Source organism: Dipodomys spectabilis, unplaced genomic scaffold (genome assembly GCF_019054845.1).
Source record: "Dipodomys spectabilis isolate Male_0828 unplaced genomic scaffold, ASM1905484v1 ptg000230l, whole genome shotgun sequence".
Classification (NCBI taxonomy): Eukaryota; Metazoa; Chordata; class Mammalia; order Rodentia; family Heteromyidae; genus Dipodomys; species Dipodomys spectabilis.
Genome location: NW_024870907.1, coordinates 6125801 through 6150410, shown reverse-complemented (window position 1 = coordinate 6150410; position 24610 = coordinate 6125801). Strand labels below are relative to the sequence as shown.

Here is a 24610-nt window from a genome sequence, read left to right as displayed (position 1 = left end):
TCACAGGATGTGGGCCTGGCAGGGCTTTGGCTGGAAAGCTGGCATTTGAGATAACGATGGAGAGACTGCGTAGTTCCTGTGACGCGTATGCCCCTGACATTTCCTGCTTCTCTTTCGCCAGTAGAGAGAAGCCATTGGTTTTGGAACATTCTTGCACTTGACCATCCAGCTTGCCCCAGACTTCTTCCCTCTCTCTGGGCTGGCTTCACCTTCAAGTGGCCTGAGCCCTGGGTGGTTGTAGTAGGCCTGACCCTCACGTCTGACTTGGCAACTTTCAGAGAAGCCTCTTTGGATTAGGTGGGGTAGGGTCGATGTCCCTGGGCTGGTTCCCGCCCCTGGGCTGCTGCAGGGAGGGGGGCTCCCCTGGGGGTGGTAAGTGGGCCTTGGGGAAAGTCTCCATGAGGAAGCTGTCAGCCCTGGGAGGTGGCTTTCCCCCATGGCGGTAATTCAACGCATCCTTGAAGTGATAAGATTCCCTCGTGGGCCCATTCCTTCATTCTCAGTGTGAATCCTGCTGTGTGAGTTATTCTTGCTGGGTTTGGACCTGCTAAGATATTATTTTGGATCTATTTATCTGTATTCCTGTGAGATTGGTCTGTGCTTCAGTCTTTTAAAGAATGGTAGTTAATATATCAAGAACTTCTGTGTGACATTGACCACTCACTTAACCTCTCTGAGACCATGTCCTATTGATACAGCACTGCTCACAGCCCTAATTAATGCAGACTGTTCTGAGGATCAAATAAGATAACATATGTGGAAAGCTCTTTTTAAACACAAAAGCTGAAACAAAATTAGGTCTTTATCTCCTGCTGTATGTTCAAGATTTTTGGCTTTTTGAGGGTTTCTTGTAATGAGGAGGCAGGATCACATTAACGGTGAGTTTTCTCTGTGCGTTCTCATAAATCATAATCAGAAATCCAAGTTGTGTGGCAGGAGAGGCGCCGTGAGCATGACTGGCAAACTCCGTCGCGGCTGCTCAGGTATTAGGTTTCTGCCTTCCATCCTGTCCTTAGGGAGCTGGGGGAGACTTGATAATTGCTGAGATTGCTGAAAGATGTGAATTATCGCTAGTGTGATCAACCAATTATTCTGTACTTACTTCACTTAGACTTTAGTAATTGGAAAAAGATTAGATGTCAGGGCTTTGCAGTTTGTTGATTATATTACCCAAGTCTTCCTTTTAATCATTTCTTTTATTCATAGTATTTTTCGTCAGCTCTGAGTTGTTAGGAGAAGAACCTCATAGTGGATTCCTAACTTCAGCGAAGGAAGTAATTACCTCGGGTTCAGCTGTGTTTAATACACTTGCACACTGGTATGTACTTTCAGGCCCTGTAGGCTGTGCAGGTGCGTGCTCAGGGAGAGACTAAGAAGGTCAGACAGAATCAGGGTTCTGGCTGTGGCTCGGGTTTCTTTTAGTCAATCCCCTCCTGCTTCTCTGCCTTAGGTTGGTCTAATGTGAAGCTTTGCTATTCTGGCTAGGTATAGTGTGGCTATCTCCTTTCATTAGTTCTGTGTTAAAGGTGAGCTTATTGCAAGAAACTGATGATAAGAAAATGCCATGGTCGTTTAGGTCTTCATTTTATTTTATTTTACTTATTTTCTGTAGCTGTACAAAAGGGTTTCAATTCAGCATGTCAGTCAGTACAAAGCATCTTGGTCAGTGCCATCCTTTTCCCCAATCTCAGCCTCAGCCATTCCCTCACATACGCACGTGAACGTTATGACTGCATTTGTCCATGCTTCCTCTCTCAATTCCTCTGTCCTCTAGACAAAGACCTCACTCTCTGCCCTGCAACAATACACGTTCCAGTTTCCAGGGATTCTCATTTTGTTAAACTGTAAGTTGTTTCAAGAAGTTATACCATTGTAATTCTTCCCATATCTTTAAATTTATATCATATATTTAAATAAACATAAATATATAAATACATATTTAAACATTTAATATATTTAAATATATAAATATTAAATATATAAGTACATATATAAATATATACTTATATATTTAAATATATTAAATAAATATATAATATGGTGTGATCCTCTCCTAAGAATATCCTCCTTTTGGTCTCACTGTATGAATGTTTAGAGTCCTTTTTAATTCGTCATGTGTGAGTGTAATTTTTTTTTATCTTTTACCATCCAATGTGTTTACTTGTAGATTTATAGGCACATTCTATTTATTACAAAAGAGGGAAGCCATGCAACCTGTGTGTCTTTGGGTCTGGCTTACTTTGCTTAATAGAACTTTTCCAGGTCTTCCTACTTCCTTATGAATGGTGCAAAGTCATTCTCTCTGATGGAAGCAAGACTTCCATTGTGTGCACAGCTGTGTGCACACGATGATGTAAAATTATGTTTATCGAAGTGAACGCCAAGAAAAGGGAACAAGAGATTTTTTTTTTGTTATTTTGCCTTTTGTTTTTGTTTTCTCCTTTGTCACTGTGACTGATTTCTGTACCTTTTGACTGCTATGTAAATTGATCTGTTTGCGGGAGGGTAGGGAGGGGCTCAGGAATGGTGGGACAAAAAAGGGTAAACAGATGCAGCAGCGATACTCACTAGGCACTGTCCTGACCATGAGGAGGGGAGTTGGGAGGGAAAACCTGGGAGAAAATGAGGGAAGAGGTGACACTATTCAAAAAGAAATGTCTTCCCTACCTGGCTGAGGGAACTGCACTGCAACCCCTCTATAGATCACGTTTACAACAAGAATAAGCGAATAAATCAACGTACGGTGAGAGTGAGGCGGGTGAGGAGGACGTGCCCAAGCTGGTGAGAGAGCTTCCGGGGCTGGGGTAGGAATCGAGAGGAAGACGGTGAGGGTCCCTGTCCCGGGAGGAAGGGCCTCCCCTGTTCCTGTTGGCTTCAGGCACATTGGGTGCATCTTGCAAACAAGTGCCTTTGGGTCTTACAGAGAGGTGATTCACCTTCTCTCGCTCATCGTGGACAAGCAGTGTCTGAGACGCTTACCATTTATTCTCATTGCGGGTCCATTTACAGGCTCCACTGCGCCCTGTGTTGATAGTGGGTGTGTTAAGGCCCAGGGAAGCGGGCTAACCTTTGATAAAATAAACTCTACTTTTCCTTGTCTCCCCTCTTTTGTCAACAGAGGAGTTACGGAAGCTGAGTTGGTCCGGAATCCCTAAGCCAGTTCGTCCAATTACGTGGAAACTCCTCTCGGTAAGTGTGTGCCCTGCTCAGCCCTGCGTGGTCCCGCATCCCTCCTCCTCTGAGCATAGCCGCGAGGCTGGCTGGAACCTGGCCCTCCACACAGCCCACATACTTGCCTGATTTGGTCGCACACTGACCCGAGGCTTCACTGCGTGTGGCCAAGATGGCATTGTCTGCTCTGGGCTTAATTTCAAGGTTGAGTTGGCAAGGCTGGCAGAAGGTGAGGATAAGTGGTAACTTGTGACAACTGTATTCTTTTGCTCTGATTTTTATTATTAGAAAAGAAAACTTTGTAATATGCTCAGACATGTCATTTAGGAAGCAGAGCTAGAAGATTATTCAGCCCTGAGAAGTTGAAACAGGAAGTGTGTTTTTGTAAAGGATTAGTAGTGCTGTTAGCACACAGAGAAAAGAGGAGGCTATGTTAGAAGTAGTGTGTGTGTGTGTCTGTGATGGAGGCTGGAGGTGGCACCCTCAGCCTCTCCGCTGCCTTGGTGGGTGGTGACTGCATCTGCTCTTATGTACCCACCCAGGTTCAGGTCAGAAGTGAATGTGGCCTCGATGAAAATTTCAGAATAGTTGACCGTCTCCTTTCTTTTCCTCCATTATTTTTGGAGGAAAGTCGATAGGGAACTCTTAAGTGCCCACTCTAAATTGGGTCTGACTTTCAGTGTTTAAAAGACTCTTTCTCTCTAATGAGTCTTAATAAATTTGCAGCTTAGTACCTCATAATCCTAAATGCAGATGCTGCTCTGAGTAACAAATATTTATTGATTAAATATTCTCTTGCAATTAAAGCTAGACCTGCTGTGATTGTTCATATTTTTACTTTGTGTGTTGTTTTAATCTTATGGATTGATACCCAGCTTTCCAAATATCCTTTAAGATAGGTTACAAGCCTTTTAGATTGTTGGTGGGTGGTTCTATGAAATTACCCTGAAGTTACTTAATTGCAATTTGGTATTTGTTAAGGATGTGAGTGGAAGGCTTCCTATGTGTTGTTTTCTGCTGGCTTTTGAGTTCTGCCTCTCTGTGGGTCAGAGCTGCCATGACTGGCCGTGTTGAGCTCTGTGCTGGCTGCCACATTAATGGGCACGGGGGTGAGCAGCACAGAGGAGCAGGGGGAGACGTGGGCTACCCTGCCCTGTAGGTGGAAACGAGAGGTGGGTAGCTGTGAGACTGGAGTGCAGGTAGAGCGGATCAGAGAAAATCCACTCTTCTCCAGCCCATCTGTTTACCTGTCCTGATCACAGAGACTTTGCTTAGGAGACAGTGATGAATGGACAGTCAGCTTCCCGGAGGAGGAGATTGGGCTGCAGACTGGCCACAGGAAAAACACAGCTTCGTGTGCGACAATACACTTGTGGGGTGTTGAGTATGGACCAGTGGTGTGGAGCAGCCCAGTACCAAGGGCAGCTTCATGGGGAGGGGACGACGCGGTAATCTGTGAGACCACCGAGAGGTGTATCGGCAGGCCAGGGCTTGGAGAGGTGTACCTGGAGGCCGGGGAGGGAGGACTTGGCACCAAGATGATGTGAACGGGGTAGCCTTTGGACCTCTCCTAGGTCTGGTTTCAGCAGACGATAAGTACCAGGTGTATAAGCCAAGTCAGCCCCAGGGAAGGAAGCTCCAAGAAGGGGGCCGGGCCAGGCCCTCTGGCACAGTGGCCTGCTCATGTGACATGGCAGAAGGGCTGTCGGTGTCCCCTGGGAAAGGCACTGGCGTCGCAGGAGGGCAGGGCAGAAGCAGTGGCTAGAATTGCAATAGGAATAACTCTCAAGGGTTTGGGAAGGGAGTTGATTTGGCCAAGGGCTGCGGGGTGTGGAGGGGTGGGTAGGGTCTGCGACAGCCAGAGAGGGAGCTCTGAAGGGAGGCATGTGCTGTTGGAGTTCTGCCTCTCTGGAACACGGCTGCTTGGTGGCTCCAGCTCTCTAGCGGGGAGCCCACCAGCCGAGGGCGCTTTCCGCCACGACGGTCGGGAGGTGAAAGGTGGCCGGTGTCCACAGGCCTCTTTCAGCCATGAGAGGTGGACTCCGAAGTGCGCTTGGCATCTCTGTGCCTGGTGCCTGGTGGTCGCTCATCATCACCCTGAGCAAGGTCTTCTGCGTTGGATCCTGGAGATGGTGAAGTCATGGCCAGCAGGTGCTTCCCGTGTGTGACTGCCAGGCCCTCAGCAAGTGTGGGAAACGGTGGGCGATCACCCAGTGACAGGCAAGGCGGGGGGCGGGGAGGAGGAAGTCATCCCGCCAAGCCTACTTCTCCATCACTCTCCGAATCCTGGAGATTTGGCCCGGCTTGCCCAGCAACTTGCTGGGAGCTGTGGCAGGTCCACTGCCTGGGTCACAAAGCAAGCCAGAACCTGGGCTGGACCCCGGTGTCAGGTGTGCACTGACCTGGTTATGCTGTGGACCGGTGTGTTCAGGGAGCCCCTGCCTGCGGAGAGGCAGCAGTGAGGCTGGCGAGGACGGGGCAGGCTCCCGAGCTGTGGTTTTTCATTCTGGTCGCATGTTAGTGTCACCTGAAAACTCAGGACATGCGGCTGAGGCCCCTCGTGTGCTGGGGAGACTGGCGTTCCAGGACTGTCAGACTCCCTGCAGGATGGGACCAGGCTGCTCACGAGCCGGTGGGGAGCCGTGCCAGGCTGGGGTGGGGCTGCGGCGCAGGGTGTGCTGGGTGCGCGGGTCTGACGGTTTGTCTGGATGGCTTGGTGGGTGAGATGGCAGTGGTCCATTCCAGGTACTCAGTCCTGCAGGACCAAGAAGATGTCATCCTCTGTCCTGTTTAGAAAGACAGAGAGCCAGTGCTGTACCAGATGATGAGGATAGTTCAAAGCCGGGTGCTCTTGTGACTTTTCTCCAATGTGTTTACCTTTTATCATCAACTAGCATTGTCTTGGCGTCTGTGGGAATCTGCTTCAGTGGGAAGGGTGAGTGGCATGGTTCTCATCATTCCTGAAGTAGCACAGATGCGGTCGCGGGTGTGCTGTTGAACCACATGGAAATCATAGCCAGGCACTCTAGTACTTTCTTCTTCCTTCCTTCTTCCTCTTCCTCCTCCCTTTCCTCTCCCCTCTTCTTCCTACCCCCCCCACCTCTACCTCTTCTCCCCCCTTCTTTCCTCCTCCTCCTGCTCCTTCTTCTTTTTGATCCTGGGGCTTGAACTCAAGTCCTGGTTGCTGTCCCTGAGCTTTTTTGTTCAAAGCTCTACCACTTCCCACTTTTTGGTGGTTAATTGGAGATGAGGTTCTCATATACTTTCCTAGTTGGAATTAGCCTAGCTTAGAATTAGCCTCCTGATTAGCTAGGCTTTCGGGTGTCAACCACTGGTGCCAGGCTCCAGTACCTTCATAAAGATCCGTGCTGTAGAGAATCATAGCTTGGCCTCTTCTTTTTAATAACGATTTCAGAAGCATTGGATGAAAACTAATTACACTTTAACATTTGTGCCAGTGAGTACAATGGTTAAAGATGATCAGGGAGGGTCCAGGGTCCTGTTGTCTTCTTGCTCTCTGCTGAGGCAAGTTTGCATATGAACACAGCTGGGCGGGAACAAGCCGGCTGTGTGTCACTGGGACAATTTAGATATAAGTATATGCATGCATTGTTTTACATTTATGATTAGTGTTTTTATAGCATGCTAATACAGCAATTAAGTTTTCTGTAGTTCTGTCATTTAAAATTCATTGCATACTTGAATATATCATTTGCATAATTTTTAGTCTTGCTTAATTATTGAAAGGCCTCTACTTGCGCATGTGTTTTCCTCTAGGAATGGGATGTCAGGAGTATGTGGGGGTGTTTTTATCTCGCTGGTTCCACTAATGGCTTACTTGTCTTTTAGAATCTGTGTTTCAGTGAGTTAAAATTTGGGGTACATGTTTGTAAGATGCTTACTCCTACTCACCAGGGAGACTATGGTGTCTGCCCTTCATACTCTGTCCATACCACTTCTGATGACCAGCCTGGAGGCTCCTGCTGTCCCGCACCCACGCCTGGGTCCCTGGCTGGACACACAGGCTCTTCTTTTTAGCAACTGTTTATAGCTCCATGCCAGTCACCTGTAGCATGCAGATGTTCATAGCTTTTCTGTATACCAGCAATGAACAGAATGTGAATAAATTAGGGAAGTAATTTCCTTCACAATAGCTTAAAAAATATACCTAGGAATAAACCTAACCAAGGAGGTGAAAACTATAAACCCTTGATGAAAACATCAGAAGGTAGACAGTGTTCAGGAATTGGCAGAATTAATATTGTGAAAATGGCCATATTACCAAAGATGTTCTATTAATTCAATGCAATACCCACTAAAATCCCAAGGACATTTTTCTTAGATAGAGAAGACAATCATAAAAGGCCTTGAATAGCCAAAGCAGTCCTGAGCAAAAAGAGAAATGCTGGAGGTATCACAGTTTCAGACTTCAAACTATACTACAGAGACTTAATAACAAAAACAATGTGGTACTATCACAAAAACAGACCTCAAGATAAATGGAACAGATTAGAAGACCCAGAAATGCACTCTTGACAAGGGCGTAAAAAAATGTGTTAGAATAAAGATATCTCATCAACAAATGGTGCTAGGAAAACCGGACATCTAGATGTAGAAGGCTGAAACTGGATCAACTTAAAGTAAGATCTGGAACTTCGAAATTTAGAGAATAGGGAAAACACTGGAACTTATTGGCATACATGGTAACTTCTTGAATAGAACTCTAGTGGCTCAGCAGATATGAAAAAAGTTTGACAAATGGACCTGTATCAAGTTAAAAAGCTTCTGCACAGCAAAAATAAATATAGTCACTGAGCTGAAAAGACAGCCAACAGAATGGGAAGATCTTTCCTGGCTATACATCTGACAAGGGCCTAATAACTGGAATATATAGGGAGCCTAAAAAAAAACCTCAAAGATCCAACAAACCAGTTAATAATGGAGCAGACATTTCTCAAAAGAAGAAACACAAATGGCCCAGAAGTACATGAATAAATGCTCAACAGCTTTGGCCATAAAAGAAATGCAAACCAAAATGACACTAGGACTCCATCTCACCCCAGTTGGAATGGCCATCATCAAAAATACAAACAGCAGCAAATGTTGGTGAGGATGTGGGAAAGAGGGGCCTTACTACATTGCTGATGGAACTGTATACTAGCACAACCAAGATGGGAATCAGTAGGGAAGTTCCTCAGAAAAGTAAACATGGGATACCCTATGATCCAGCAAGACCCCTCTTGGGCGTTTATTTTTAGGAAAGCAGGTCAGGATACAGCACAGGAACCTATATGCCCATGTTTATTGCACCAGTCACCACACAGCTGCAGCGTGGAGAGAGCCAGAGGCCCTGCATCTGATGACCGGGTCACAAACATACAGTGTGTACACACAGTGGAACATTATTCAACTGTAAGGAAGAACGGAATGATATCATTTTCTGGGAAATAGGTGGACCTGGAAATCAGGCTCAGAAGGATAAAGAACATGATTTCCCTCATATGTGGATGTTAGATCTAGGATATAAACATATGTAAGCACATATATGATGGTGTGTGTATGTGTGTGTGCTAGATCAGTGTAAGTAGAATATAGCGTATGCATGTATGAGAGACCATGACGAAACTTCTTCACACAATTAACATGCACTTATCCAAAGGGAATATTGGGAAGCTGAGTGACGTTTATTCTGGGGTGTAGGCATTAGTGAGTGGGGGAGGGGGACAGATTTTATACGTGTGTGAATGGAACCAAGGATACTTGATGAGCCTGGACTGGGAAAGGGGAGGGGGAAAGAGGGGAGAGCAGTAATTTTGACCAACCATTGTAGACATAAATCAACTTGATAAAATGAAACCTCCTTGTATAGCTAATTGGTCAATAAAAAATAAAAAAAAGGGAAAGGCAAGCCACAGACTGGAGATATAACAATACATACAGATATAACAATGCAGTTATAACAACACATACTCAGCAGGAAGGTAAACAATGGGATTAGAAGATAGGTGAAAATTCTAAACTAGTACTTCACTGAGAAGAGATGTGTTGTCTACATGGATGGACGGTGTCCAGCGTTGCTGGTCGTTAAGGGAGGGGATGTGGACTCATGCCCAGGAAACGGTAGTGTGGAGAAAACACAGGGATGAGTGTCAGAGGGAGACACATTCAGAGCAACCTGTCAGTTTTTCAGAAAACGAAAGCTCTGCTTACATTGTGATCCAGCAATTCTGCGCCTAGAGGAAAAACTAAGGCATGCGGTCCCCAAATCCTGTGATAGCATGATGGGCTTTGTTCATAACAGCAGCCCGGGTGCTCACTAGGGACGAGGGCCCAGCCAGCTGCACCCACCCAGAACCCTCAGAACACAGTGCACAAAAGCCTAGGTCCTGAGTGACTCCAGGCCAGAGTCTGTCCTCCCTAGTGAGGAGGCGGTGCCTCCCAGGGCAGGGATGGACCGCAGGGACTGTACCGGGGCCACAGAACTGTTCTGGATCTCTGTGGGAGCCCCAGTCATGGGGCTGCATACCTTTATCGAGATCACGTACCTGCCTTAAGATGGGCAAGTTTTATGTTGTAAATTCATGTTGGTATAAGAAAGCAGATGCTCTATGACACCAGGCAGTCTGGCCCTGGAGTCTGGGCGTCTCTATCCACCAGGCTGCCTGGCCCTTTCTGACCTCAGTCCACTTAATCTATTGCACTATAGCTGCCGAAAGCCCACTGGTCTTTGGAGAGAGTTGCAGATTTGCCTCCACTGGTCTTTGGAGAGAGTTGCAGATTTGCCTAAGTGACAGGGTTGTGCACACACGTGTGTATGTGCATGTGTGTTGTGAGTGTGATACTGCACACACTTGTAGTCATCTGGCCCTGCTTTGGAAGGGCACTGGTTCCCAGCCTGATGTTGTCTTTGACCTGTCTGGCTGGGAGTAGCAACCCACACTGCCCCCTGTGGAGGGTCCAGGCAGTGCGCACTGTATGTGAGCCAGGCTCCCCGCCCCGACTCCCTCTGAGACTGAGCCTTGAACTTCACACTTACGATGGAGTCTGGTGAGTGAGCGGTAACCATAAGTATGTGTTTGCTCTTTTTCTCACCCAGGGTTACCTTCCTGCCAATGTAGACCGAAGACCGGCCACTCTCCAGAGAAAACAAAAGGAATATTTTGCTTTCATCGAGCACTATTATGACTCCAGGAATGACGAAGCTCACCAGGACACATACAGACAGGTGGGCGTCCTCCTTTTTTCTGTTAACTTGATATTAGGCTTGGTGATAGTGCCAGGAAGCATTTCATTTAGCATGTCCCTGGCTTGCTCACAGACTTTAATTTTCTAATAAACGCATGCATTAGCAAACACATGATAGCAGATTTCCTCTAGTGGTAATATCTGGCTTGATCCACATCCTTCTGGGGAAGTGAAAAGAGCGTTTTCAGTTGGGGTTACAAAGGAGGTGCCAGAGATCTGGTTAGCAGTGCCCTGCAGTCTGTCTCCAGGGATGGTGGATGTCTTGTGTTTTGGCAAGCTACCATCTGCTCTTCAGTGGCAGAAGCAGACGTCGAGCCAGAGAGCATCATGGCAGGGTCTCTGCTGTCTGGGTGGATGGTATTGTGACCGTCCTGCAGGATTGGAGGGAACTGTGATTCTCAGGAAAGCCAGGAGAAGGAGATGGATTGACAGAAGGCTGATTAGCTCAACTCACGGGGAGACGGGCAGGCTCAGGCTATAGCCAAAGGTGTAGTCAGTTTATCATTTGCTATTTAGTTTAATTAAAAAATAAGCACGACGACATTTTCTTGCACAATCAACAGATGATGGTGCCTAATGGGTGAATAAAAAGTTGCTTCGCGGTTCACAGCACATCTAGTGCTTGCTGTTAGAACAGCTCTGAGCTGCTTCATCCCACGCTGGAGTGTGTGAACATTCACAGTGGCGGTTCTTAATTGGCCCTGATCTCCGATGTCCCTCACTTCCTGGCTCCATTGGTGTTGAGAGTGCTTTGCAGGCTCTGTTTCCAGGTGGAGGAGCTCTGTCAGTTTTCCATCCTAGATCTTGTCATTTTGGTGTAGATCTGCGGGAAAGGTTGCTTCCCTTTTACTCAAACCTTGGGTGAAGTGGTTTCGAAAGTGTCTTCCTCACACACGTGAAGCTGCTGACAGCCCAGAGCCACTGACTTGCTGCAGAAAAGGCCATGGAGGCTGGGCACAAGTCCATTTCCAGCTCTTTCTGAGGTGGCCCAGCCCCTGCCTGCACTGGGCTGGTTCTTGGGGTTGGGCTGCTGCCCTGTTTGTTACTCTGGGAAGCCGGGTGGACACAGACTGTGTTTGCATTTGGTCATGGAATTGTAGTTTGTCTGGTTTGTTTTCTACTTCACTGATTTTAGGAAATGGATACATTAGTATTGTGTGGAGCATGTTTTTGATGTACTTTTTCTTAAGAAAGAGTCTTAAAAAGGACGAACAAGCGGGTCCTTGAAGGACCTTTCAGGCTGTTTTATGAACCGTGAAGGGAAAGTTCACTACAGACAGGTGGTAGGCATCTTTTCTCAGTTACCATGATAAACAACAAAAAGGTCTTGTGTTGTTTTGAGTTCTCCAGAAATTTCCACATTAATTAAAGTTGGACTGTGATGTAAGGCGGTTGGCTCTCCTGCCTGTCCATGCTTGGATGCCAGCAGCTTGCTTCTCAGAGTCTCCAGGGTATCCAGCCTTCCCCAAGTGTTGATCTTCTTCACTCTGTTGTTACATGTGTACTCTTTGGCCAAAGATGGCTGCCAACTGAGGCCACCACTGAGGTGGTAAGAATTGTGCTTCACTGGCATGTTTCTCTGTACATATCAGTTCTGTATTCCAGTCCTGTGGCTGATGGGGGCAGTCCGGGCTTCTCTCCTCTGGGATAGCAAGGTGTGGAGTGTCATTTTGGTGCCGTCCTGTCTGTGTAATGTGTGTCGCCGTCTGCTCTTGGATAAGGCAGGCCCTGCTGGTTCTGGGCATACAGAGGCGAGTCGAACCTGGTTGGAGCCCATGGTGTGCCTGCCCCCAGGGTGTCCCTGCAGGGAGCAGGGTGCTGGAGATGGCCTTCAGGTGGCCATGGTAGCCAATCTGGTGGTCCTTGTCCCGCACCCATGTGTGGCCAGCTGCTAGTCTGCGTGTGGTACCTGATTCCCCTCACAGCACAGCTGGCCACAGCTGTCTTCCCTGTGAGCCCTAGGGGCCTGCTCATCTCAGCTGGCTCAGTCTGTGGACTCAGCCTCCTGGTCTTCACTGTTAACTGGCTGAAGGGTGCTGAGCAGGCCTTGTGTAGCTGAGGAGGCTGAGCCCAAGCCTGAGTGGTTACTCAAGGCCACAGGCTCAGTCGCAGCTGAATGAGGTGATCATCTCTGGCTTCAGGATGCTAGAATTCTCTGTGAGCAGGGGTGAGGGTGAGCTGAAGTTCAGCATCTTCCCTCAGCCTGTCTGCGCGGTTGCCCTGGCGCACCAAGAGCGACAACAGTGGTGGCTGAATGGGACATCCCTGTGGGACATGGAAGCTGGCCTGTGATGCAGCTTTGCTCTGAGGGTCTTGTCTGGTTGCTTTTTGAACCCTCGGCTGCCCCCTGTGCCATGTCAGGATCGCAGGTAAGGCACAGATATCAGATGGCAGCCAGGCAGGCATCAGCAGACTCTAGCAGAGGCCTTCAAACACTTCCTTTGGGAAGTGTCCTATCTTCTCAAGGACCTTGTGAAGTAGAGGAAAATGTGTCCTGTTTTCTAAGAAGTCTCTGCCACGGCAAAGCCCCATGCACTGTCGGTGTGCTTGAATTGCTGTTTGTGTCAGAGGCCGAAAGTCAATGTTTACTAATTGTCATGGCTTATGTTACTAAAGAGTGGAAGGCCTGCTCTGCTCCTAACCCTGCACTGCCTGGTTGGGAGGGGCCGGGGGCCTCCCTCAGGTGGGAAGGACTCTGAAGAACTCCACTCGGGGAGTTCGCGTAGCGCTTCATGTCCTCAGAGAGAGCAGGTTACCAGGCAAAGTTAGCTCGACTGTCGCCAAGTGTGCTCCTTCAGTTGTGGTGCTTCAGTGTCACGGGACTCGATCCTTTCGAGTAAACTTGTCTCTCTGCTGCCTTTCCAGATCCACATAGACATCCCTCGGATGAGTCCTGAAACACTGATACTTCAACCCAAGGTGACGGAGGTAAGAGGCCAGGCTCTCTGCCGGGAGGGCCGTGTGCTCTCTGTGCACACAGGACCGTGGGAACGCAAGGTTGGCGACCCAGTTCTGGGGAGTTTGGGCCTTGAGAGCAGAGTTGTGGATAGGAATCGTTCATTGTTCTTTTAAGTTTCCTCTTGTGTCACATTGCTGCGTGCAGTGTGTGTGCAAATATGTAGCATGTACTCATGACCCACCCTGGATTTAGGATCGAGAATCTTACCAGTGCTAACCTTGTACTTGCTGGGCAAGCATTTAACCATTTGACCTAACTCCAGTACTCCTGATTTTTACATCTGCAATCCCTCATAACTTCAATACCGAGAAAATAATGTGTGCTCTAATGCTGTATCCCTTGGCGCTGTATCATTCTTTGTGCCATCTAGTTCCTGAAGCTTGTTTTCCTGTCTATGTGATGTCCAAAGTGTCAGCTTAGATGCCTGTGTATCTAGGTACATAAACAGTCTGTCTGTCGCCTGTTTCCTGAGAATGGGCTTTTGGTCTATTCCTAATGTTTTGCTGTTAGGAACTGTGTTGCCCGGCCCATTATGCTCATTTCTGTAGTTGCCCCAGGCAAGAATTTCTCCTCAGCATTGAATTCAGATAGCTCCTGTTGTACATTGCTGAGCCAGTCCCTGTTAAATGTTCACAGGGACACTGACACACTTCCCAGAGGAGCTCTGCCACGGAGACACACCTCCTGAGTATTGTGCTTCATGGAGCCCCTTGAGCTCACCACTCTGTTAGATATTGCCAGACTTTCCAGCTTTGTTTTCTGGGGGTCTTTCATCCTGCTCCTAGTTTTCATTTCTCTGGTTGCTAATGGGGTTGAGCATCCCTTCATATATTTATGGGCATTTTCTCTGTTCCTCCTCCTGGAAAAGGCTTGTGCCTGTGTTATGCTCATTTTTCAGACTAGTTGTTAATCTTTATATAGTTCAGACTCTAGTTCTCCCTTTCTGTGGCTTGCATCTCACTTTTTTTTTTTTTTTGGGTCCGGTCGTGGGGCCTGAACTCTGGGCCTGAGCGCTGTCCCTCAGCTCTTCAGCTCAAGGCTAGCGCTCTACCACTTGAACCACAGCGCCACTTCCGGCTTTTTTCTTTTTGCTTATGTGGTGCTGAGGAATCGAACCCAGGGCCTTGAGCATGCAAGGCAAGCGCTCTACCACTGAGCCACCTTCCCAGCCCGCATCTCACTTTTTTTATGGGTTGCTGTTACTGGTGAGAAATTCCTTGTGTTGGTGAAATTGAACCCGCTGCTCCTTTATGGTTAGACTAAACCTTGTATTTTTTTCAAATGTGGGTGTGGTGGTCCACACCTGTAATAGGCTTGCAGTCCAGACTAATTTGGACAAAAAATGTGAGACCTCATCTGAAAAGTAGCTAAAGCGAAAGGGCTTTAGGGCCCATGGTTTTGTGGTAGGGTGCCTGCTTAGTAAGAGAATGGTTTATTGAGTTCAAACCCCAGAAAACAAAAGGACCCAAACAAACCCAAAACAAAACTTCCACAAAACAAGTGACTTTTTAAAGTCCATTCAGCCATCTAGGTGCTTTACTATGTTGTCACCTTTTCCCACCGCTGTGTTTGCTGGCGGTGCCTGGGCGGTCCGTCAGCCTCTGAACTGTGCGTGGACCCCGCTTGTCTCCATATTTGTGGCGTCACCTCTCCTTTGCATCATTGTCCCTTCACATGGTCTGCCCTGCATTTCCGTTCTGTCTTGTAGGACCTGGCTGTCACCTCGCTTGATAGTGTCAGAATGCCTGGGGGCGGGGGGGGGGGGATGTCCGTCATCCCCCTCTTCCTCTTCAGAGCTGACTGGGTAGAGTTGACTGTGCTCTTTGCTCTTTCAAGTATCTCAGAAGCAAACTGCCAAGTTTTGAGTTTTTGGGGCTGTCTGACTTGTGATTATAATTGCAGAGTCACTAGGTCCATTTGGAATAACTGACATCTTTGCTAACTTTTATTTTCATTTTTGTAAATATACTAGTTTCCTCTCTTTTATACCAGTTTTTAATGCATTTCAAAGAAGTTTTAAAATTTTTCTCCCCAAAGGATCTTATAGATATTTTATAGTTTTTTAAATATTTCTGTTGCTAAAGTTGGCAATATCTCTTTAAAGGGGACTTTTCTTATTGTTTGCAATAGTTTGTTTTCCATCTTGTTATACCCGAGTAAATGCACTTACAAACTTTGACATCTCTTAGCTGTGCAGTAAACCTGTCAGAAATTGTAGCATTGTTAAAGTGAAACTACTCATAGATTGTAGAACACAAAAGGAGAAAATGACTTTCCGCAGAAGTGGTCATTTTGAGATACTTCTCAGTGAGGACCTGTTTCAGTGATGTGCTTATTCTATCAGGAAACAAGAGATAATGCATTATGACCTCCTTTTTACTTAACTTTTTAGAGTGGAAAATAGATGTTTGGTTTACCTCCCTTTATCGTGTTTCCCACCGTTTGCCCCGTTCCTGGAAGAGCTGACTTGGCTCGTGCTCTGGGTATGTAGGTGCAGACTCACCACCAGCCAGGCCATTTGGGGCTTTTGGGTGGCGAGGTCCTTGTCCTGCGGGCTTGGCATGCCTCCTGGCTGTGGGGTCTCCCTGGCAAGGGGCCATCTAGCCAGGCTGCAGAGCTGAGCAGGCCTTTGTAGTCTGCCGGACAGGCAGGCCTTGGGAGGAGGGCAGACTCGGGCAGCCTGGGTCAGGGCGGTAAGCGCAACCTGAGAGTAGCCTGTGTGTGAGGGAATTAACTGAGGAGCAGGGCTTCCGAAAGGTGTTGAAGAGTGGGTCCTGTTGGCCAGTAGGCAAAATCAAACGAGGATTTCTGGCATTGTGGAGGCTCAGCCCAGAGGTGTCCACAGATGACAGCAAATCTATAACTATAGCGGCGTCACGAAACCCAAGTCTATTACTGTTTCCAGTACTAGTTCTTTGTCAGGCAATTGGTTGCTCCTCTGTGCTGGGCTTTAACCTCAGGGTCCAAGTTGGCTGCTTAGTGCTCTTGGTCACATTTGCATTCCACTAGCATGGAATTCTAATGAGGTACCACTGGAGAAGGCACACTTCCCCTTTAGAGTTAGGAGTGTCTCGCACAATACTCTGCTGGCCTACGTTAGTGCCCTCGTGCTACTCAGCTGCCTGGGAGCCAGGGAAGTGGTCTTTTGGTTTAGTCTGTCATGTGCGCCGCGCAGGTTTGGGCTTGTGACTCCTCAGGAAGGGCGTCTGCGGTGAGCAGCCCCTCCTGCAATCCTGACAGACATTTGTTTATTCACTTCACAGGCAACGGCTGCTCAGCTATGGTCATGATTTCTTCCTCCTCCATTTCCTTGTTGCCTTCTCTTTCTCCTCCTCTTCCTTATTCCTTCCTCCCCTCCTTCTCTCCTTTAGCTGCAATACAATATGCTTATTTCAAGTTTACAATTAGATATGCTCTGACTCCTGTCTATAGGAGTAACCACACACTGTGAATCACATCCACCACTCTGTCCTTGGTGATTGGCCTTCTCTGCCCCGTGGCCCCTGGGAGCCACGGGTCTGCTGTCTGTCTCTAGAGTTACGCTGCTTTCAGGAATTTCCTATATGTAAGTCACACTGTAGATGCGTGTGGCTTCTTTTACTTAGCACAATGCTGAAACTAGTGTGGTTGTGTCTATCAGTGGTTCAGTTCTTTTGCTGAGTAATTTTCCATTTGTGAGCATACCACAGTGATTCATTCACCAGCTGGTGGACGTGGGGCTCTGCTGTAAACTTCATGTTTGCATCTTGTGAGGGCATCTGCTTCCCATGCTCCCAGCACCTGGGAAATTATTAGAAGTAGAATAGCTGCATTGTTTGGTGAGAGAATATTTAGCTGTATAAGACACTGCCAAATGATTTCACGATGGATTATACTGGTTTGCATTCCAACCAGGATTGCATGAGAGTTTTAATTGTGGCATTTGGTATTACCAGCCTTTCAGATTTTAGCCGTTTTTAATGGGTGCATAGCAGGATTGTAATTTGCATTTCCCGGTTGATGCGTGAACTGAGCAGCTTTTGTGCGCTGGCTTGCTATGCAGACATCTCTTATGGTGAAGCATCTTGTCAGGTTTTGCTCATTATTTGGTTACTTTATAAACTTCAACATGCCTGTTCCCAGCCTCTACTCAGCCCTCTGGGGTGGACCTATGTCCATGTGGGAAAGTATAGCTGGCCGCAGAACTGGCAGGACTCAGACGGGTGCCTGCTAATGGGGAGGTTCCCAAGTGAGTGCGCAGTGATCCAGGGGAGGCCAGTGGTCACGGCCCAGTGCAGAGGTGGCCTGATCCCTGCCCTGTTTCTTCCCAGGCAGAGAGCTTGGAGGCTGGAGCATCCTGCCAGCTTTCTTCTCCCCAGATTGTGGGGACTGTCTTCTATTCTGCTGAGGCTTGTGAGGGCACCCCTCCAATACTTCCTTCCCCACACTGGGGCTGGAGCTCGGGGCCTCGTACTTGTTAGGTAGATGCTCTACCACTTGAGCCACACTCTCAGCCCTTCCCATCCCTGTGACCTCTGACACTTCCCTCTTCCCTTTGATCTGTTCCTGAAGTGCTCCCTTGTTGGAGACACCATCCCTGATGATGGCCCAGTGAAGTATGCAGTATATTTGGTGATTTTATTCTTAGCTCTTTCCTCCCTCCTCACAGAAATAAAATGCTTTTTCTAATTAGGCACTGAGAAGTGATGCCTCGTTGCATCTGAACAGACAAGAAGGTAATGAAACATAGGTTTTTAAACTGCATTGTTTACTCAGCTTTCCTAGAGGTTGTGCAGGGAGTTGGCCTTGACTGTCTGAGGGAATGGATGTTTTCCCTTCTATTCCTCTTTTATCCTCAGGCCCCTCCACCACTCCTCCCCTTCTCCCCATCTCTCCTTTCCCCCTTTCTCCTTCTTCCCTTCTCCTATTTTTCTTCTCCTCCTCCCCCTCTTCCTCTTCCCCTCTTCTCTCCCATTCTCCCTTCCTCTTCTTCTCTCTTCCCCTCCCCCTCTCCCTCCCCCCCCTTCCTTTTTTATTTTTCTCTTTTGCTTCTAATGTTGGGATACATTTGTGAGAGCTCAGGAAATCCTATTTGTGATGTAATCAATTCATCACTTTCCTGATGTATATGTGTGAATTTTATCTTTAGCTTCCTTTCCCTCAGAGCAGGAAGGTTATGAATGTCCAACTTAAGCATTGGAATTTAACTCCAGATCTCTACTATCAAGTTGAAGAACTAGAGCATGCTAATGTCACTATAGTTCCATCCTCTCCCAAGCCCTATTCCACAAGTTACCTTCTCTTGGATTTTGGTTATTCCCTGGCCCTTCCGTATGGCATTAGCATGAGTTCATGTGTATGTGTTTCTGTGGGATTGCTCTGTATGAAGCCCTGTTCTGGACTGTGGCATTGTGGTTGAGTATCTACACTGCTGGGGAGTTTTCTGTGTAGGCTCTTCTCTTGTTGACCCAGCCTGAATGTCTGGGCTGCTTTCGTTTCACTGCTATTAATGCATTACCTCGGGCACTCCTGTGTCCCAGGAGTGGGGTCGAGGGCTGTTTGGAATAGCACTTGTGTGTGATGCCAGGCTATGTGGTCTATATTCAGCAGTGGCCAAGCTTGGGCCATTACAATGAATATTTACCATATGTGACTTTTTTTTCATTGATCGTGGGGCCTGGGCGCTGTCCCTCAGCTCTTCAGCTCAAGGTGAGCCCTCTACCATTTGAGCCACAGCGCCACTTCCAGCTTTTTCTGCTTATGTGGTTCTGAGGAATCGAACCCAGGGCCTCGTGCATGCAAGGCAAGCACTCTACCCCTGAGCCACCTTCCCAGCCCCCCATATGTGACTTTTTGTATCATACTTTCTTGTTATTATAGAGGTGATGTACAGAGGGCTTACAATTACACGAGTCAGGTAATGAGTGCATTTCCTTTTGTTCAGTGTCTTCTGTTCCCTCCTCTCCAGGCCTTCCCTCCCATCTCCCTCATGAGTGGTATAGTTCACTTTCATCAATGTCCAGTGAGCTCCACTGCTACACTTTTTCACCCTTTTCCCCTCAAGTTCTGTACCCTCTCCATAACCCTTCCAAAGATGTGCACTTGAATACACCATATTAGGTAAAAAAGACAGCATCATAAGAAAACCTAAGAACGGAAATAAAAGAAAGAGAAAAGAAAAAGCAGCCTCCTGTTTCCATATCTTAGAATTTGTATCAGTATGTATATTATTTTATATAAATGCGAAGAAGCACTTAGACATTGTGCCTTTGTGTTTCTCTCCTAAGAGTATCTTCTGTGTGTGAGTCATAAGTGACTCTTAATGTTCATTTTCATAATCACTGATGAAGTCCCAACGGTTTTTCTTAGGTTTCTTAGCCATTTGTCTTTCTTTTCTTGTGAAATGCTTTCACCTCTGTTAGGTTGGCTTGATTTCTAGGAATTCCAAATATGTGCTGGGCACTGGTTTTATGTATTTAAATGAATGCATGCACACTGGCATGTGTATACTTTTTTGTATATATATGCAGATATATATATATATATATATATATATATATATATATATATATATATATATATATATACAGGTGTGTGTGTGTGTGTGTATTTATTTTCTTTGGGTTACTGGATGGTTTTTTTTTCACTCTCATATGAACTGAGGTTCTTAATTTAACAGCCAGTTCAGCACTCTTTTCCCTCATTGTTAGGCTGTGTGCTAAGACATCCTTTCCAACTTTGCTATTCAAAGAAGTCCTCTCTATTTCTCTGAGGAGTTTTCATTTTGCCTTTCACACTCAGGACATGATAAATGTAGAGCCGACTTTTGCACCAGTCTGGCTTCTTTTTTTTTTTTTTTATTGTAAAGCTACTATACAGAGGGTCACAGTTACATGAGTGAGGTTATGAGTACACTTCCTCTTGAACATTGTTACCCCCTCCATTGTTTTCCCCCTACCATCCCCTCCCTCCCTCCCTTCCCCGAGGTTCTTTTTTTTTTTTTTTTTTTTTTGATTGTGATTAAATGATTACATAATTTCAAAGTCACAAGTTCATTCTAACTTCCCTGGAGCAAATTGTCTACCACAGTCTGTAATATATAACAGTGTTCACATGTTATATACCATATTTGTGATCAGCAGCATGAGGATATTTAGTAGTGGTTCAACCAGATGAGCGGGAGTTCTTTGTTTCTTAAGTCCTGTTAGTTTTGTCGTATCACTAACCTTTTGGATTTAGCATCCACTTATGAGGGAGACCATGTACCGTTTGTCTCTTCGTTCTTGGCTTACCTCGCTCAACATGATTCCTTCTAGCTCCATCCATTTCCCTGCAAATGCCATTATTTTGTCATTTCTAATGGCTGCATAATATTCCATTGTGTATAGATACCACAATTTTTGGATCCATTCATCTGTGGTGGGGCACCTAGGTTGTTTCCATATCCTAGCTATTGCGAACAGTGCTGCAATAAACATGGAGGTGCACGTGTCCTTGTATATTGGTTCCTGTTGTTCAGGGTAGATGCCTAGAAGTGGTATGACTGGGTCGTAAGGGAGGTCAATCTTTAGCTTTCTAAGGACCCTCCAGACTGCTTTCCAAAGTGGTTGTATAAGTGTACATTCCCACCAGCAGTGTAATAGGGTTCCTCTTTCTCCACATCCCCTCCAGCATTTGTCGTTGGCTGATTTGTGGATGTGGGACATTCTGACTGGGGTAAGGTGGTATCTCAGGGTTGTCTTTATTTGCATTTCCTTCACCACCAGGGATGATGAACATTTCCTCATGTGTTTCTTTGCCATTTTTATTTCTTCATTTGAGAAGTCCCTCTTTAGTTCCCTTGCCCATTTAGTAATTGGTTTGTTAGGTTTGGGAGGGATTAGTTTCTTGAGTTCCCTGTATATACAGGATGTTAACCCCTTGTCTGATATATTGCTGGTAAATATTTTTTCCCAATTAGTTGGTTGTCTTTCTAGCTTAGTTGCGATAGATTTAGCTGTGCAGAAGCTTTTTATTTTAAGGTAGTCCCATTTGTCGAGTCTCTCTCCAACTTGTTGTGACCCTGGGACTCTGTTCAGGAAGTTCCTTCCTGTGCCTATTAGTTCAAGTGTCTCTCCTACTCTGTCCTGCAGTAGTTTCAGAGATTCAGGTTTAATGTTAAGGTCTTTAATCCATTTTGAGTTGATGTTGGTGCATGGTGATAGGCTGGGGTCCACTTTTAGTTTTCTGCATGTGGCTGCCCAGTTTTCCCAGCACCAGCGGTTGAAGAGGCTGTGTTTCTTCCATTGTATGTCTTTGGCTCCTTTGTCGAATATCAGCTGGCTGTAGGCCTGTGGATTTATATCTGGATCTTCTATTCTGTTCCATTGGTCTTCGGGTCTGTTTTTGTGCCAGTACCATGCTGTCTTTGTGATTATAGCTCTGTAGTAGAGTTTGAAGTTCGGCATGGATAGCCCTCCCATATTGTCTTTATCCCCTAGAATTGTTTTGGCTATTCTAGGTCTTTTGTTGTTCCATATAAATTTTTGGACTGTTTTCTGTATTTCAGTGATGTACGTCATTGGGATTTTAATAGGAATTGCATTGAATTTGTATATTAGTTTTGGAAGTATCACCATCTTTACTATATTAAGTCGGCCTATCCAGGAGCATGGGAGGTCTTTCCATTTCCTAGTGTCTTCTGCAATTTCTTTCTTTAACTTTTTATAGTTCTCATTAAATAGTTCTTTCACATCTTTGGTTAGGTTAATTCCTAAATATTTTATTTTTTGGGAGGTTATTGTGAATGGGGTTGCTCCCTTTATTTCCCTCTCTTCCTGTGCGTTATCAGTGTATAGGAAGGCAACTGATTTTTGTAGGTTTATTTTGTATCCTGCTATTTTGCCGAAGTGACTTATGATTTCTAAAAGTTTGGGGATGGAGTTTTTGGGATCGTGGAGGTATAGTATCATGTCGTCTGCAAAAAGGGATAGTTTCACTTCTTCTTTCCCTATGCGGATCCCTTTAATGTCTTTTTCTTGCCTTATTGCCCTGGCTAAGGGTTCTAGGACTATGTTGAAGAGGAGTGGAGATAGTGGACATCCTTGCCTTGTTCCTGTTTTTAGGAGGATTGGTTGTAGCTTTTCCCCATTAAGTATAATATTGGCTATTGGTCTGTCATAAATGGCTTTTATTGTTTTTAGAAATGTTCCTTCTATTCCTATTTTCTCCAGAGCTTTTAGCATGAATGAATGTTGAATTTTATCAAAGGCCTTTTCTGCATCTGTGGCGATAATCATGTGATTCTTGACCTTGGCTCTGTTGATATGCTGGATTACATTTATTGACTTACGTATGTTAAACCATCCCTGTGTCTCTGGGATGAAGCCTACCTGATCATAGTGTATTATTTTTTTTATGTGTTTCTGGATTCTGTTAGCTAGAATCTTGTTAAGGATCTTTGCATCTGTGTTCATCAAGGAGATTGGCCTGTAATTCTCCTTTTTGGTTGGGTCTTTGCCTGGTTTGGGGATGAGTGTGATATTGGCTTCGTAGAATGAGTTTGGGATAGCTCCCTCCTTCTCTGTTTCTCTGAAGAGCTTGAGGAGTATGGGTATTAGTTCTTCTTTAAAGGTCTTATAGAATTCTGCTGTGAATCCATCTGGTCCTGGGCTTTTTTTTGTTGGAAGACTTTTGATAGCTTCCTGTATCTCATTATAGGATATTGGCTTATTTAATTGGTTAACTTCTTCTTTGCTCAGTTTGGGTAACTTGTATTTCTCTAAAAATGCATCCATTTCCGCCAGATTTTCTTCCTTTAGAGAGTATAGCTTTTGAAAGTAGTCTGTTAGAATTGTTTGGATATCTTGGGTACGTGTTGTGATGTTTCCCGTGGCATCCCTAATCCTATTAATATGGGTTTCCTCTCTTCTTTTTTTAATTAATCTTGCCAACGGGCCATCAATTTTGTTTATTTTTTCAAAGAACCAGCTTTTTGTTTGGTTTATTTTGGTTATGGTTTTCTGATTTTCTAATTGGTTAATCTCTGCTCTCAATTTGGTTATCTGGCTTCGTCTAGTAGCTTTAGGTCCCATTTTTTCTTGTTTTTCTAGCTGTTTTAGTTGCAACATGAGATTATTTACTTGGTCTGTCTCCATTCTCTTGATGTGGGCACTGAGGGCAATAAATTTGCCCCTCAGGACTGCTTTTGCTGTGTCCCACAAGTTTCTTTGTGAGGTGTTTTCATTTTCATTGAGTTCTAGGAAATGCTTTATTTCTTCTCTGATCTCTTCTGTTACCCAGGCCTTGTTAAGGAGTGTGCTGTTCAATTTCCATGTATTAGAGAAATTTCTGCGGTATGCTTTGTTATTGAGAGCTAGCTTGATTCCACTGTGGTCAGATAGGATACAGGGGATTATGTCGATCCCTTTGTATTTGCTTAAGTTCCTTGAATGAACTATGATATGGTCTATTTTGGAGAAAGTTCCATGAGCTGCTGAGAAGAATGTGTACTGTGTTGTTTTAGGGTGAAATACTCGGTAGATGTCAGTTAATTCCGCTTGAAGTATGGCCTCACTTAATTCGGTAGCTTCTTTGCCAATCCTCTGGTTGGTAGACCTGTCCTTTGGTGAGAGTGGCGTGTTAAAGTCTCCTAGTATTATCGTATTGGGATCTATTTTATTCTGTAAGTTTGAGAGCATTTGTTTAACATATCTGGGTGCACCGATATTTGGGGCATATAAGTTGATGATGGTTATATCCTCCTCTTGGATTGTTCCCTTTATTAATATGTAATGTCCGTCCTTGTCTTTCTGTACTGATTTTAATGAAAAGTTTATTTTGTCAGATATCAGGATAGCTACACCTGCTTTCTTATTGGGGGAATTTGATTGGTAGATCCTTTTCCACCCCTTCACTCTGAGTTTGTTTGTATGTTTGGCTGAGAGGTGGGTCTCCTGAAGGCAACAGATGGATGGGTCTTGTTTTCTGATCCAGTCCTCAGTTCGTTTTCTTTTAATTGGCGAATTCAGCCCATTTATATTAAGAGAAAGTATAGAGAGATGCATTGTTGTCCCTGCCATTCCGTTTTCCTAAGTTTTTCTTCTTTCCTTTCCTCCTGTGCTTGCTCAGTTAGACTTTGAGTAATGCCTGTTTGGGGCAGGTCCCAGTTCCTGGTTGCTTTCTTCAGGTTGTGTCCCCCCTCTTAGAATTCTTTGTAATGCTGGCTTAATGTTTATGTATTCATTTAGTTTTTCTTTGCTATTAAAAGTTTTCAGT

General features: G+C 45.6%; 1 protein-coding gene across 3 annotated transcripts in view; it reads left to right on the top strand.

The window, feature by feature from the left end:
- Tbc1d22a (TBC1 domain family member 22A) overlaps positions 1–24610 on the top strand; it is a 351530-nt gene that overhangs the window by 87932 nt on the left and 238988 nt on the right. For all 3 annotated transcript variants that reach the window (XM_042697987.1, XM_042697985.1, XM_042697986.1), the window contains 3 exons: positions 3119–3189; positions 10268–10396; positions 13282–13344. In XM_042697987.1, the coding sequence (XP_042553921.1) occupies positions 3119–3189; positions 10268–10396; positions 13282–13344 (263 nt within the window). The remainder of the gene's footprint in view (positions 1–3118; positions 3190–10267; positions 10397–13281; positions 13345–24610) is intronic.